Source organism: Aythya marila, assembly GCF_965140915.1.
Source record: "Aythya marila genome assembly, chromosome: 1".
In the NCBI taxonomy this organism is placed as follows: domain Eukaryota; kingdom Metazoa; phylum Chordata; class Aves; order Anseriformes; family Anatidae; genus Aythya; species Aythya marila.
In genome coordinates, this window is record NC_139042.1 from 123175953 (window position 1) to 123191151 (window position 15199).

Consider the following 15199-nt stretch of genomic DNA (forward strand, 5'->3'; position numbering starts at 1 on the left):
TGATTCTATTGTAAAGCACGATCCTGGTATATATTTCACGTAAATGAGCCTCTTTAATTTCATGGTACCCACTAAGGCAGTAGTTTTGTTTCATTTCTCATTGATTGTTTCATATCTGTGCAGTCCTTTTGCCACGTGCGTGCAACTTCCCTTGCTCCAGATCATTGTGATGGGACATTCCCTTGTCCCTTTGCTTAATCAACACTATGCAGATAGTTATGTTCTGTTGTGGCTCTGGCTTGTAAAAACCTAACAAACAAACTTTTTAACTTTACCCTGTGATTTTCATTTCCACCTGAACAAGTTACCAGTTCTTACAGAAGAAGGTGATAAAGCAAAGGTAGTAGAAGAGGCATGCTCAGTACATGGCTCCAATTTAAGGAAAGCTCTGGCAGAATTATAAACTGGCTGTTGTAATTCATGGAGTGCTGGCTGTTAAGAGAAACTGGACTTATCTAAAGGCAACAGTGTAGACAGTTTGTAAGACATGTAAACTACAGACTCTGTCCTGGAAAATGCTTCAGCACATGGTGGCCATGGGCCATAATAGCCAACCCATCAGTGTGTACTGCTGTCATGCAGCACCTACTCACTTAGTTCACTTCTCCAAGTAGCTAGTAAAAGACTTAAAGGTTAAGCTGGATTTATCAGAATGAGGGTGGTATTTTCCATGACTGTCTCCATATAGTGCTCTTGCATGTATCTAAAGAACATAACATGCACATCTTGAGCCACATGATGTTGATATATGACCTACTGATTTATTATCAGCATGCACCATGATGCTGAAATGTGCATTAAAGAAGAAATGTCCCTTTGATACCACATCTAATTCGGTTTATTTTATTTTAGCCTCCTCCATTCTGATGGAAGGAGTTGTATAAGAGTCTCTCAGCTGGTCTTGAACAGTTTTCTAAAGTGCTCAGTTGACTGACTTAGTTGACAAGAGACCAGGAGGATTCCAGCTGGGTGTATCTCCCTTGAGTTTCTGTTTTGATGATAGTTTGCAATTCAAAGAGGAAGAACAAATATAAGAGGTAAATGCTCTATGTTTATGTTACTCTGGCTCTGTGGCACCATAGTAAAGAGATGCTGTGACTGCTAAGATAGTGTCACTGTGACACTTAATCTTGATTGTCTTTTCAAAGACATCAGACTGCATGCAGAAAAGCAAAGTTTGACAGGTGCTTGCTCATGTGAAGAATGCTCCGAAGAAATTACATACAATATTAGAAGGTACAGCCATCAGGGATGTGACACTTGCACACCCAAGACTAAGGCTATTTAATGCTTTCCTTTCTATTTTCCTTAATCAGTGCTAATGTTGAATTGAAAGCTATATCATGAATGCTAAAAAGACAAATCAGGTTTTGAATGACCCAGGCTAACGTGATGGTAGGAAGTTTATTTCCCTGCCTCCAGTTAGCCTCCCTCTCCTGTGATCTGTTGGTCTAGTACAAAAAAAGGCCCATACAACAGGAATGGTCCAAGTCTGGCTTACTCCGTGATTCAGAGAGAGTAGTCTATAACTGTCCATTAGGACAACTGGCTGAGATAGGCCTGAGTCATGGAATCATTAAGGTTGGAAAAGACCTCCATGATCCTCTGGCCCAACCATAAACAGCAGCAGCCTTCAGTTAACTGCTGAATCATAGAATTGCTTGGGTTGGAAAGGACTTCGAAGATCACCTGGCTCCAACCCCTCTGCCACGGGCAGGGACACCTTCCACTAGGCCAGGTTGCTCCAAGCCCCATCCAACATGGCCTTGACCACTTCAAGGGATGGGGCATACACAGCTTCCCTGGGGAACCTGTTCCAGTCCCTCATCACCCTCTGAGTAAATAATTTCTTCCTTACATCTAATCTAAATCTACCCTCTTTTAGATTAAAGCTATTACCCCTTGTCCCATCATTACACTCCCTGATAGAGAGTATAAACGGAATACTGCCAGTTTCAGGGTGTAATGGAGGATAGGTGGGATTAAGAAAGTGACATTGGCATACTTTGGCAAGAACAGCTATCTCAGAACAGATGAATTTATAAAGAAAATAGTCTCAGGTTTTAGCTTTGGGGATTTGGAGCCATCTGAAATGGAAAAAAAAATCTCACTACTGCGATTCTTGAAACTAGCCAGTGGGATTCTACCCATTCAACTGAAGCTATGCTGATGTGACAAATCCTAGCTGGAAGCTCAAAAACTGTAGTACTCAAAGACAATTATTGCAGGCTCTTCCTTGTGCTAAAAAGCAAGGTGCATATAGCACAGCTAAGACAAGTACAGTTGAGCGAGCTGAGGGGAAGGAACATGGTTGGCCCTCTTTTCTGTCACGTGTGTGGCAGCTGGGAGGACAGGGGTTATAAGCACACTTGCCTGAATGCTGATCAAGTAAAAACTCTGGAACAGTGCTTATGCAAGAGTGATTAAATTAAACATATGTGCAGTCACCCCAAGGGGGAAGTCTATCACAGTAAGAAAGCAGTCATAAGCATTTTCTTACTGTATTTGTATATCTTCTAAACCGCAGCTGGGTAAATCTGATAACTTCCTGTACTTTGTCAGGCAGTGCTGACTGCACTGCTGGACTGCAGACCTAGAAATGGATTTATCCTCACCATGCTGGAACATAATGCAGTGCTATCTTCTCTCACTCACTGATAGGGGCGATACTGAGTGAAGGAAACGTGCACAAATAAATGCTTTATATCATCCTTATCCGCTGAATCTGTTTCTCAATGCAGCTCAAGACATGGCTGCCTGAATACAAATCAGACCATTTAGATTGTCAGACAGGCAGCATTCAGCAGCAACTCCAGCAAAGCCAAACATAATACCAGTCCCTAAACCTCAGAACTTCAGTAAGAACCAGTATATCATCTGCTATGGGCTAGGCCTATGCATATAGGACCTGCTGTTCATTACTGATTTGCACCTTCCTAATAACAATAATATGCAAATAACGCTGAAGTATTTCTAATATTACCTTGTCTCAACCCACTCAGTCATTATCAATGATTCTAAATATAAAAATAATATTTGTTGTTTTATATTTCTCATATGAAAAGGTTGACAGTTAACAAGTGGTGCAAATTATGACAGTTGTAAAACAAGTTACTAAGAATTTGAACTAACCTTGAAAAGTTTATACCAACGTTCTTCAGAATCACAGTGGTTGCATAGGTGCAGCCTTCCTTTAGTACTCCAAACGTCACTCTTGGTGGAATGAGATGGAAGCCACAATGATTCCATTTTGTTGTTGCAAGAGAAGATATGTTGACCTTTCCTGCGGCAGGATCTTCTATCTTTGTAAACAGAATTAAAGTATTAGACAACAGAGAAAGTTGGTGGCCAACAACTTGGGTTCAGAGCTACTAAACCTAACTTAACCTACATTTAACCTCTGCCCGCTCATGCTGAAAAATTACAAAAAGGCACCCTAACTGAAGAAGCAAAGCTAAGTACTTCTAATAGTGTCTGCAAATTTATAGTGCTTTGAGTTTTTGGACGTACCAGGAAGCCACTGAGCTATCTCAGGGGAACTGAGCATACTCTTTTGGCAACCAGTGCTTTCATGTGGGTGCCTGTGGTCCCTAGTAGCTGAGGAGAAAGCTACTTTTAGAATGGCTAGTAAATTTATGTGTAAAATGTAAGCTCTATTGTTTCAGTAGACAGATTCAAAACATTGTCCAGTATTGCTCCAGAATGAAGATTTTATGCAAAACACATGACTGAGAGAATATTAGTATTAACAAAAAAGATGCTATTTTACCTTTTTATGTGGTATGGAGTTTGGTTTTCTTCCCTGGAGTGATGATGGTAATTTCACTTTCTCTTTTCTTGGCTGTCCTGCAACATTCACCAGCAGACTCTGAACTTTAAGTTGAAAGGGTATCTCTTGTGACCCTTCAGCCTTGCTTAGATCTAGAAAGAAAATATTTCCAAAAGCACAAAAAACTAAGCACCAAATTCCAAGTACATTTAAAAAAATGCTAGCAAGTAATTAAAATTTAATAATAGTTTGGAAGCATCACAGTGGAAACATGCAGTGAAAATACAAACACCTATGGAAGTGATTAAAAACAGAAGAGGAAGTACAAAAACCCCAAGCACTGAAACTGAATTTGAGGACATTACTATTCCAAAGGCATGCCTAGACTGCACAATGAACACCCAGGTTGGTCAAGCCAAATCTGTATGTCCACATAGCAACAAATTCTAGTCTAGGTCCCAAAGCAGTACAAGTCTGTAAGCACAACTAGCTAGTAATCCCTGTCTCTTAGCAGGATTTATTATCTTGAATACAACAATTCATTCATGTGTGTTACCTGTATACTTCTGATTCCGGAGCTAAGATGGTCTACCACGTCATCAGCCAAGCCCCTGCCCTGTCATCTTTGAACTGTGCTCCGTTGTATAACACAGACAGAGTGAGCACAGCAATGGCCAATGGAAATGTTTTAGGGGAGGAATTATAGCTTGCTTGTGTCTGCAGTTCTGCCATCCCCACCATACCCATATTATTATAGCAGTCTGCTAGGATAACGGAGGGAGTTTCTCCCATTATTTTTGTAGTGTTCTTCCTTTCTGCCAGTTGTGTTCAAATGCACTTTCAGAATGCTGAACAGAAATAGTTGTATTTAAATTTCTACTGTACATACTTTGTCAAGTTATAAGACAACAGAAATTAACCTACTCCAAACACCACTCTGGAAGGCAGCCTTACCTGTTGTGCTGCTGGAACCTTTTCTATGCTTTGAAGGAGTCTTCAGCAGAAGACCAGGAGAAGGTGAAGAATCACTTGTGCTGTTAAGACACTCAGATACTGAAGGAAAAAATAATGGGATACTGTGACAAGTGTTTTTCACAATCATCATTGTTTTAATAAACACGTGAAAAAAAATCCCAATGTATTTGGCACTTTAATTTAGACAATCTTTGAAAACTGTTTACATGACCGTGAGGGGGCTACAAAAATTCTGCATGTAACATTTTGCTCCACAAGGCAACAAAGATCATTTAAAAATGTGTATCTTATGATACTTTATTTCTTGTTCTCTGGCTAACTGAGAAATAAGTCAGGAAAGTCTAATGAACAATCCAGCACAGGCCTTCTGGTAACTGCAAAAGGAGGAAATACGGGAACTAGCAGGGGTCTGATAAAACTCCATGGAGGACTGCTTTCCTAACATGATTCTTTCCTGTGTACAACTTTTTATCTCACTACATCATCTTAGTACTTGCTAGAGATGCCTTTCAAACAGAACTGAAGTATTCTTCTCAATGCTGTGAAGCTTAAACCTCAGATGATCTACTCTTATACTGCTTACCCTCAGTCACTGCTTCCTCTGCCTTCATGTGCTTCCCCCTGTATTTTTCTAAACTATACTACCCTGCATGTTTCCTATTGCACATCCTTTCTGCTCCAGTCCCCAAGTTTCTGCTCTTCCCCTTTAATTTCACTATTTGTACCATTGCTCAGCTTTTTCCTGCACTCATACTAGTCTGTTTCCAAACTTGGCCACCCATTTCTTGCTCATCCACTTCTGACTATTGTTTATTTCACTTAAGGTTTTCGTGAGCAATTTTTATCCATCAACCCCCACATTCATAGCACAATTCTTCAACTTTGCATCCAAAGCCTATGGTACTTTTATATTCAGTGGTGCCTGTCTGTAAAGGCTTCTTCAATGCATGAAACATTGAAGTCTCAGACTGCATCAGTATCAGTGGATCAAACAGGAACATTCCCAGATATTTAAACGTGTTAATCTATATGGTTAAATTGCTGAACACTAGAATGATATTGACTGTGCTATTGAGCAGTCCCCCCAGAAATACTGTTGGGTAAATGAGTTTTGGCTAAGGAAAAGATCATCTTTTTTGAGGAGACTGAATTTACTAGCATAGACAGCTTTGTCCATACTGATGTATCTCAGTGTCAGGGAATGCTGCTGTGTTTCATGTATAAGAATAGATATGGTTATTGTGGTCCAAGCACTTCATGTATCAAAATGCCGGAATACATATGGGCAGATAATTTATTCTTAAATTTAACTGCAGTATGGAATGAGACAACTGAATAATACAAGAAAGAAGATATTAAAATGTTACCAGACAGTAGAGCTCAAATTACCTGTCCTGGGGTTTTTGATTGTCTCTAAAAGGAGATTTTCACTTTCTACTTTTGGAACTGGAGGAAGCTCCTTAGACAGTGCTTCCACATCAGGAAACTAGAGAAAAGGAAGAAAGGGAGCTTAGGTATTCTAACCAGAAACACTAAAAAACAAAACAACAAAAATAGCATCCTTCTCCTCTCCCCCTACTCCCCCCCCCCCAAAAAAAAAAAAAAAAAAAAAAAAAAAAAAAGCAATGGAAATAAATAAGGAGAACCTAAGTAGTAAGAATAGTACTTATAAGTATACCATGGATTCCAAAGTATGTTTTTGAAGATACTTTATACTCAGAGCATTGATCAGGTGAGAATACAACAGGAAAGTTCCCAAGGCCACCTCCAGTTAACATGGGTGGTTTAATCTTACTGATTTCTTTTCCAGTTAACAGAGAGAGGTTTCAAGGGGTGAATGAAAAGACCCAAGGTTCAGCATCTGTTCTGAATCAGACTGTCTCCAGACTTTAAATAAGGAATCTACATAGTTTGGACTCAGTAAATATACACCATCTCCAAGATATGTTTCCTTTGACAAGGGCATATAATTCCCAGTATTAATTCTGCCACAACTGTCCTCTGTAACAGTTTATTGAGATAATTTGAGGCTGAGATGTAAAACCGTAACTGTCTTTGTGGGATGATGACAGAAGCTACCTGGCCTCACATAAACATATCTAGTCTTCAGTTCCTTTACCTGTTTTGAGAGAAATGCCTTGCCCCATTCTGATTCAAAATATGGAGGAATTATTTTGTTTCTTATTGCCATTAAGGTTTCCTTTTCTTCATCAAGTTCTTTCCTAAGAAATTTTTGTCATTGTTAGTAATGAAAAGAAAGAAAAAAGCATTATAACCGAGTTCACCCTGTTTTTCAGTATTATGTCTGAAACACTGTGAAATAGAAGAGTGGCAAGTGGCATTTTGTTTTCTGGTTAATCACATTGAACAATATTCTTGCAGTTTTCTCAGTAGTAACTGAGAAGAGGCTAGTCTGGCATGCAGAGACAAAGTCCTCTGCAGATACTGATTTATGGAGGGGCTGATCAAAATGCGTATAAATTGTGGGTTCACTGCTCCAAAGAGTTCCTCCTCCAAACATGCTCCAGTTCTCTAAATCTTGTGGAACGTGTCCAAGACTGCCAGTATATTGCCTTTTGAACCTTCCAACAAATATCTAAACCTGAGGATTGGTGTTTCGAATGCATTATGATTGCAAAAAAAAATTTAAATTTATAAAACAAAATTAATCAAATTTCCTCATTTTATAACAGAAAAACTTGATGTCTCTGTGGATACTCAGAAAAAGCTGTTCAAACCTCTGAAGGTAAAACTCACATGAATAAAGACCACTTATGTTTTCAGCTTGAGTTAGTCCACTATTACACAACTATTGTTTCAATGACTTGCAGAAATCCTCACCCTTTTAATCTTATTGAGAGTTTTGACGCTGATTTTAGAGCCAGAACTGCACATGATATTCTTCAGTGCTGGCTATACAGATATATATATATATATATTCTTTAAATTGTATGCAAAATAGTGGAAAATGTTATATTAAAGTATAAATTTGAAATTATATACATTAAAAAAAATTTATCTCATGCAAGTCAGTTAGAAAGTAATTAAGAAATAATAGGGAAGAACGTTGTTTTCAATTGCTATTTAACCTCTCACAAAATCAAGAAAGATCATAATCCTAGTTCATCACCATTTCAGGTTGTTCTGTATAATCTGAGATACAGTGAATGACCTAAATAGCTGTCAAAATATTTTAAGTTCATTGTGAATGAATGTGTGAAAACATTGCTGTGTTTCTCATTGTGAATGAATGGTGAAAACAATAACAATCTTTCCAAATGTAGACATAAGTTGGCTCTTAAAACAATTAACTTTCTGTCCTACTAATACTCATACCTGTACTCCTGTAGTTTGCTTTGCCATTTGGATGCTGATGTTTGTCCATTTTTGCTGAATGATCAGCAAGGAAAAAAAGAAGTGAAAATGAGAAAACTAGCATAATGTTTTATAAGCACAAACACATTTATAAGATAACCCTGGAAAGAAATGCTCTTTATGAAGTATATTAATTTTAACTAAGGACTCATGACTTAGATTTGTATATTTTGCAGCAAAATTGTTTGCACAACTCCTAATTTTTATTGTATTATTCAACCGAAGTAACCCACAAAATCCTTTTCCGACAAACTTTCAAACATTTTTCAGATAAAGAAAAAGAGGCATAGAGGGACAAAATAATCATAGGAAAAGCTATTGTGATATGTATCTAGAGATCTAGGTCCTGGTTCTTAATGACAGTCAGCTTGGTTCCATCCTTCATGTTATTTACATCAGCTTTTACTGGTCTGTCCTACCTGAAACTCTGCTCCTGTTCCTCTGTTTGCTTAGTGACTGTCTTCTCTGTGTGATGCTGGTATTGGGAAGCGACTGCATGTTCATATAGCTCAGTTATGTTAGCTGCAGAGTATAGAATATTACTTAATATAAGTGTTATCCTAAACATTTGTAACTGTTATGAATAACATGTAAAAGGATATATTTTTAATGCTTCTTTCTAACATTTAATGAAAACCTATGGTTTAAAAGCAGTGAAGATAAAATTAGTCCTTATTATTTACATCCCTGTACTTTTAATCAAATTAAAGATTTATTGCCAGGATAATACTGCAGAGCCAGTTGAAGAGAAACCTGGATTCTTCTGTCTTATACAGTCAATAAGCAATTTTATGAGAAAGGCCAATTACAGATTCTTTATTAGTGTGGAATAAGAGGCAAAATTCAGTTCAATGTAGAAAAAAAACAGAAGCATATTAAGCTCAAACCTCCACACTGTATTTCCTGAAATATATTTATGTTCTTTCAAGACACAAATCAAATACCTGTGAATAGGAAAAGTTGCTCGCATTCAGTCACTTTGAGTGGAAACCAACATGCCAGGTCTCTGTCTCCAGGTGAAGAAAATAATGTGGGCTTTCAGGTACCTTTATTATTTTCAGCAGTCTTACGTTGTACTTAATTGTATCTGCCTTCACAGTCACAAGCAATATTCTCACGGAAGGAACTACTGCTTCAACATGTACAACGCAGAAAAGCCAAACTTTCCATATTTAAGACTCAGAAAAATTTGGGGGCTTTAACAAAGAATTTCCCTGTCTACTTACATCTTCTATAAAATGTGCTGCTTACTTCAAGCTTTGCACCTAGACTGTGAATTCAAAGAAATTTTATTGGTTCAAACAAAATTTTTGTGGCAAAACTTAGGATATATGAGTATTTGAGAGATATGATCCTATTTGATCACGACAACATCTGTTAGTGTTTTAGGAATTATGTAATAGCAATTTAAAAAAGAAAAAAAAGGTCACCTTTTTAACAATAAAATAACTTGTATTTTCCTTCTATTTTTTTCTTTCTATTTTTGCCTCTTTTAAAGATCTTCTCTTTATCTTCCTTGTTAATAATGGTATATTAGAAGCATGTTTTGATTATATTTTTAAAATCAGAAAACTGTAGCAAGCCTTTGCAGCAGTTTCCATTTACATTGCATATTGTGCTTTGATATTTTTTTAACAAACAGAAATACTCTTAGCAAGGCAGTGTGCCCTGGCAGCCAAAAAAGCCAACTGTACCCTGAGGTGCATCAAGCACAGCACTGCTAGCCAACTGAGGGAAGGGACTGTCCTGCTATACTCTGTGCTGGTGCAGCCTCACCTTCAGTACTTAGGGCAGTTTTGGTGTCACAGTATAAGAATTATATAAAGCTATGAGAGAGTGTCCAAAGGAGGTCAACAGACATGGTGAACGGTCTAGAGGGGAAGATGTATGAGGAGTGGCTGAAATCACTTTGTTCAGCCCAGAGAAGAGCAGACTGAGGGGAGACCTCATGGCAGTCTACAGCTTCCTCATGAAGGGCAGTGGAGGGCCAGGCGCTGAGATCTGCTCTCTGGGGACAGTACCAGGACCAGAGGGAATGGCATGACACCGCGACAAGGATTGGATATTAGGAAAGTACCCAATCAATATTAGGAAAAGGCTCCTCACTGACATGAGGGTACTAGAGCAGGCTCCTCAGGGCAGTGGTCATGGCACCAAGACTACTGGAGTTCAAGAAGTGCTTGGTCAATGCTCTTAGTCATATGTTTAATTTTTAGGTAGTCCATTGTGGAGTCAAGAATTGGACTCAATAATCTTGTGGGCCCCTTCTAACTCAGAAAATTCAGGATATTCTATGATTCTAGTACATTTGCCCTTCTTTTCCCTCAGACAAGGCTGACGGAACCAAAACATGACTGTTTGAGACATGATTTTCAAATGTAATTAACAACCAGGATGTACCCAGTTGCTTTGAAAAACATATCTGAAATATTGATATATGTATAAAGTTAACCAAGTAGAGCTGTGTCATAGTTCTTATACCTGAGAAAACGGCGTACACACAGAAATGTGGATCAAAGTGACACATGCACATACCTAAACACAGGAAGTGTTTTTTTTAGAGGTACTGAATCATCGATGCTAACAAGCTCTAACCACCTGTGAATATCACAGAATCATAGAATGGCTTGGGTTGGAAGGGACCTTAAAGATCATCTAGTTCCAACCCCTAAGCAAATCATGCTCAAAATGAAAGAGATGGAAGCATGTACGTAGCATACAGATTAATTCACTTTTGTGTTACTTCTTTCAAAATACTACTACTGTACTTTAATATTTACTATGGCATTCAATGGTTTTAAAAGATTCAATTCAATTGTTATTACCTCTGGCACTGAGATCTTCAGATGACTTCTCCCATATAGGGAAGGACTGAAATGAAGAACAAATAACTGTGACAAGGCGAGAAACAGATCTCACAATAGCATCCTCTTCAAAGGATTTCTAATCCAAACAAGTGTTACTCTGTTACCTGAGAATGTGACTACAGGAATGAAGGTATTTCAGTGTGTTAGAAAACAAGAGCTGGGACAAAATGAAACGAGGAACTACTTCCCTGGTCTAAACAGGTACTTTTTTCTTTCTTAATGATGCACTTGACAGGTGGCTTCATATTTTACATGGTTGCTGTTTATTAAACCAATTAAGCCAGTTCATATTCAAACTCAAAATCTTCTGCAAAGGATTTGAACCAGATTTAAAACTCATGGACACAAGAAATCAAATCAATAGGAATTGTATTCAGAAATTTGCAGGTTTCATTAATGAGGAACTCTCCTGAGGTTGGTTGATAGTAAAGTGTTTGAGCGGTGCGAGATACTTTTACTCAGACATTTCCTTTATTTTCATACTGGCCCTGAAACAGTTAAGTGGAAGCCAGGGTTCTTATGACCATGCTATCTAGGTTGTAACAGCGAAGGAACAGTGGAGACTTGGGAGGAGGGACTCTAAGCCTAAAACAATGTTCATTTGCTAGAATATATTTGCTTTTGAAAGGTGGATACATCATTTGGTAGTGAATATTTACAATAAAATGACTAAATCAAATGCCAGTATTTTAAATTCAGTATGTTTGAAGTCACTATATGCTTATTATTTGACTAAATGGAAATAAAAAACATTTCCTAAATGAGACTAAAAAAGAAAACACTTTAGTAACTATTAAAAATAGCATATGAGTTAACACAGAATAACAAATTTTAAAGAAAGCTGTAGGAAATAAATGATTTAAAGAACTGAAATAGAACAAACTGACCACTACATCTATGATCATTCTTAACATAAGATGTAAACAGTGTCTCTTTTATTCATTCTAATGCCCACCCACTTCTGCTGCGTGAACTTTTCTAGTTTATTTTCACCACACATCTCCCACTCACCTCACCATTTCCTGACTCCTACTCCAAGTCCCTCTTCTCCTTTTTCCCACCTTTCCTATTCCTCTCCCTTTTCTTCTCACAGTCTAATTTGCTGTGCAAAGTAACAGAGCATATGTGCCCAAAATACAGGCAGAGGCAAGTAATAATCACAGAATCACACAGAATCACAGAATTTTCTAGGTTGGAAGAGACCTCAAGGTCATCGAGTCCAACCTCTGACCTAACGCTAACAGTCCCCACTAAACCATATCCCTAACCTCTACATCTAAACGTCTTTTGAAGACTTCCAGGGATGGTGACTCCACCACTTCCCTGGGCAGCCTGTTCCAGTGCCTCACAACCCTTTCAGTGAAGAAGTTCTTCCTAACATCTAACCTAAAACTCCCCTGGCTCAACTTAAGCCCATTCCCCCTCGTCCTGTCACCAGGCACGTGGGAGAACAGGCCAACCCCCACCTCGCTACAGCCTCCCTTGAGGTACCCATAGAGAGCGATAAGGTCGCCCCTGAGCCTCCTCTTCTCCAGGCTGAACAAGCCCAGCTCCCTCAGCCGCTCCTCGTAGGACTTCTTCTCCAGGCCCCTCACCAGCTTCGTCGCCCTTCTCTGAACCCGCTCAAGCATCTCCATGTCCTTCTTGTAGTGAGGGGCCCAAAACTGAACACAGTACTCGAGGTGCGGCCTCACCAGAGCTGAGTACAGGGGGACGATCACCTCCCTAGCCCTGCTGGTCACACTGTTCCTGATACAAGCCAGGATGCTGTTGGCCTTCTTGGCCACCTGAGCACACTGCTGGCTCATATTCAGCCGACTATCCACCATCACTCCCAGGTCCTTCTCTGCCTGGCAGCTCTCCAACCATTCCTCTCCCAGCCTGTAGCTCTGCTTGGGGTTATTGCGCCCCAGGTGCAGGACCCGGCACTTGGCCTTGTTGAACTTCATGCAGTTGACCTCAGCCCATCGGTGCAGCCTATCCAGATAATGATCCAGTTTGTTTTTGGATTACCCCAAAAGCAGGTTTTAACTCTTGGTATGGAGGTTGCAGTGACTGAAAAGGCAAGTTTCTTAGCTGGAGTGACAACAGCCTGGAAACATTCTCATCCTAAATCTGGGAGACACAAGTACTTCAGTCATTTTTGGCCTTTGTGTTTGGGAATGTATCATTCTGAAGAGGCTAAACTCATAAGCTGTTTTCGGCATTGCTTAACCAGAATGGCAGTAGTGATGTTCAGTAGTCCAGATGAATGCTCAGTGTGGCCTGCTTCACCATTAAACTACAGCAGAGGTGGCATTGTGCTATCCAAACATTTGCTATTCTATTAATAGATTAAGATGTGTTTTAAGGATGACACTTGCAACACAATACAACATATTTGTTGGAAAGAAGCACTTTAAAATTATATATACATATTTTTTCTCACCGTAACCAGATCAAGGAGATTTGCAGCATTCTCTTTTTCATCTTCTGTTCTTGGTTCTTTTACATTCATCTCTTCCAGCTCACTTTCCTGTTTTAAAATGTTTTCTATGTATTCCTTGTGGAACAATGGAAAAAGAACAAGAAAGAGGCAGATGTATGCTTTGCAGAAGTAGACTTAATGGACACATATATAGAGAAAAAGGTTTGTAGAAGCAATGGATGCATGTGCTTCTCAGTGTCATAAAGACCCTTTCTGTGTCAGTGTGTGACTGGTTATCTAGAGAAATAGTTATGGAGAAATAGTTACAAAAACCTAAGAGGTCTAAGAGAGGTGTATGTGCCAAGAAGGCAATAGGTAACATCTTGCCAAAGTCTAATCAACGCTCATGACTAGCAATACTGTTGAATCTGCAAGAACTGATAAACTGATGGCACCATGCATCTGCTGAATCTCTAGCAGGCCACAAGCACACATTAGCATCCACAATAAGTTGTGTGACTTGGAGCATATCCAAGAGGGTGGTGATGAGCTACCTAGAATCCTCTGGTGCAGTACTGTGACCCCTTGCTTCTCAGTATGCAGTCAGGGATGGCCTCCCAGCTGCTGTACCAGCAAGGAAATTATGAATGAGCACGCAGGTGTCTGAGTAAACTATTACAGAATCACAGAATCACAGAATTTCTAGGTTGGAAGAGACCTCAAGATCATCGAGTCCAACCTCTGACCTAACGCTAACAGTTCCCACTAAACCATATCCTTAAGCTCTACATCTAAACGCCTTTTAAAGACTTCCAGGGATGGTGACTCCACCACTTCCCTGGGCAGCCTGTTCCAATGCCTCACAACCCTTTCGGTAAAGAAGTTCTTCCTAAGATCCAACCTAAAACTCCCCTGGCGCAACTTTAGCCCATTCCCCCTCGTCCTGTCACCAGGCATGTGGGAGAACAGACCAACCCCCACCTCATTACAGCCTCCTTTGAGAAAATATCTGCTATTAATAATAATGATTTGATTATATTATTAAGATCTGCTTAATGAATAAAAGGTGATCTAACAAACACTGGTTGTGGTCTCTCTCCTTTCCATTTGTTCTCTATTAGGGAAAAGGAAATGTACAACATCATGGTTGAAAAATTAGCTTCAGAAAATGTTTGAAACTCTGCTTTTACAGACAAGTTTACTTTGTCAAAATCACAGAATGCTAAAGAAAAGGACATTTCTTTGTCCACATTTCTTTATGCTTTAGAGGATTAGTTGGAGGGAAAAAAGGGTCCTTACAGAGGGTGGTGCTAACACACCACCCTGCTAGAAAGCTACATGCAATACTGAGTTTTATGAATGGAGAAGTTTGGCAGAAGTAATCTGGTTCCAGTTCATTTTCATTCCTTCATGCCTCTCCAAGTGGATGGTGGAAGGAAGAGTAACTTGTTCTTTAGATACTGACTTGGTTCTGCTAAAGTGAGTATTTGGCTAAAAATTTAAGATACTTGTTTCTGGAGAAATATATTAATTAGACATTGATATATAAGCAATGAGGATTTTTCCTTTTCAGATTAATACAGTTATTTACAAATGTCACCTCAGTGCCAATAATTGCAGTTCTTCCTTCCTGACATAACACAGTGTTCTTTCTCTAAAAGCCAAAACAGATCTGGTTGATCGAGAGACTTAAGTTAGGATTTTGGTCTGGAACTTTTTTCTTTAGAGTGTTTCCATTGAAAAATCAGCATGCAAATTAAAGAATCATTTTACTGTATGAATAGACTGTAAAAGGATAAAATTTAA

At 39.0% G+C, this 15199-nt stretch overlaps 1 protein-coding gene across 1 annotated transcript in view; it reads right to left on the reverse strand.

Moving 5' to 3' along the window:
* SPAG17 (sperm associated antigen 17) overlaps nt 1–15199 on the reverse strand; it is a gene marked incomplete at its 5' end in the record, with an annotated part of 110308 nt that overhangs the window by 5467 nt on the left and 89642 nt on the right. Inside the window, 9 exons of the mRNA XM_082751974.1 lie at nt 3133–3302; nt 3770–3921; nt 4724–4822; nt 6134–6230; nt 6864–6966; nt 8081–8134; nt 8539–8641; nt 10945–10990; nt 13415–13528. Coding sequence (XP_082608100.1) covers nt 3133–3302; nt 3770–3921; nt 4724–4822; nt 6134–6230; nt 6864–6966; nt 8081–8134; nt 8539–8641; nt 10945–10990; nt 13415–13528 — 938 coding nt within the window. The remainder of the gene's footprint in view (nt 1–3132; nt 3303–3769; nt 3922–4723; nt 4823–6133; nt 6231–6863; nt 6967–8080; nt 8135–8538; nt 8642–10944; nt 10991–13414; nt 13529–15199) is intronic.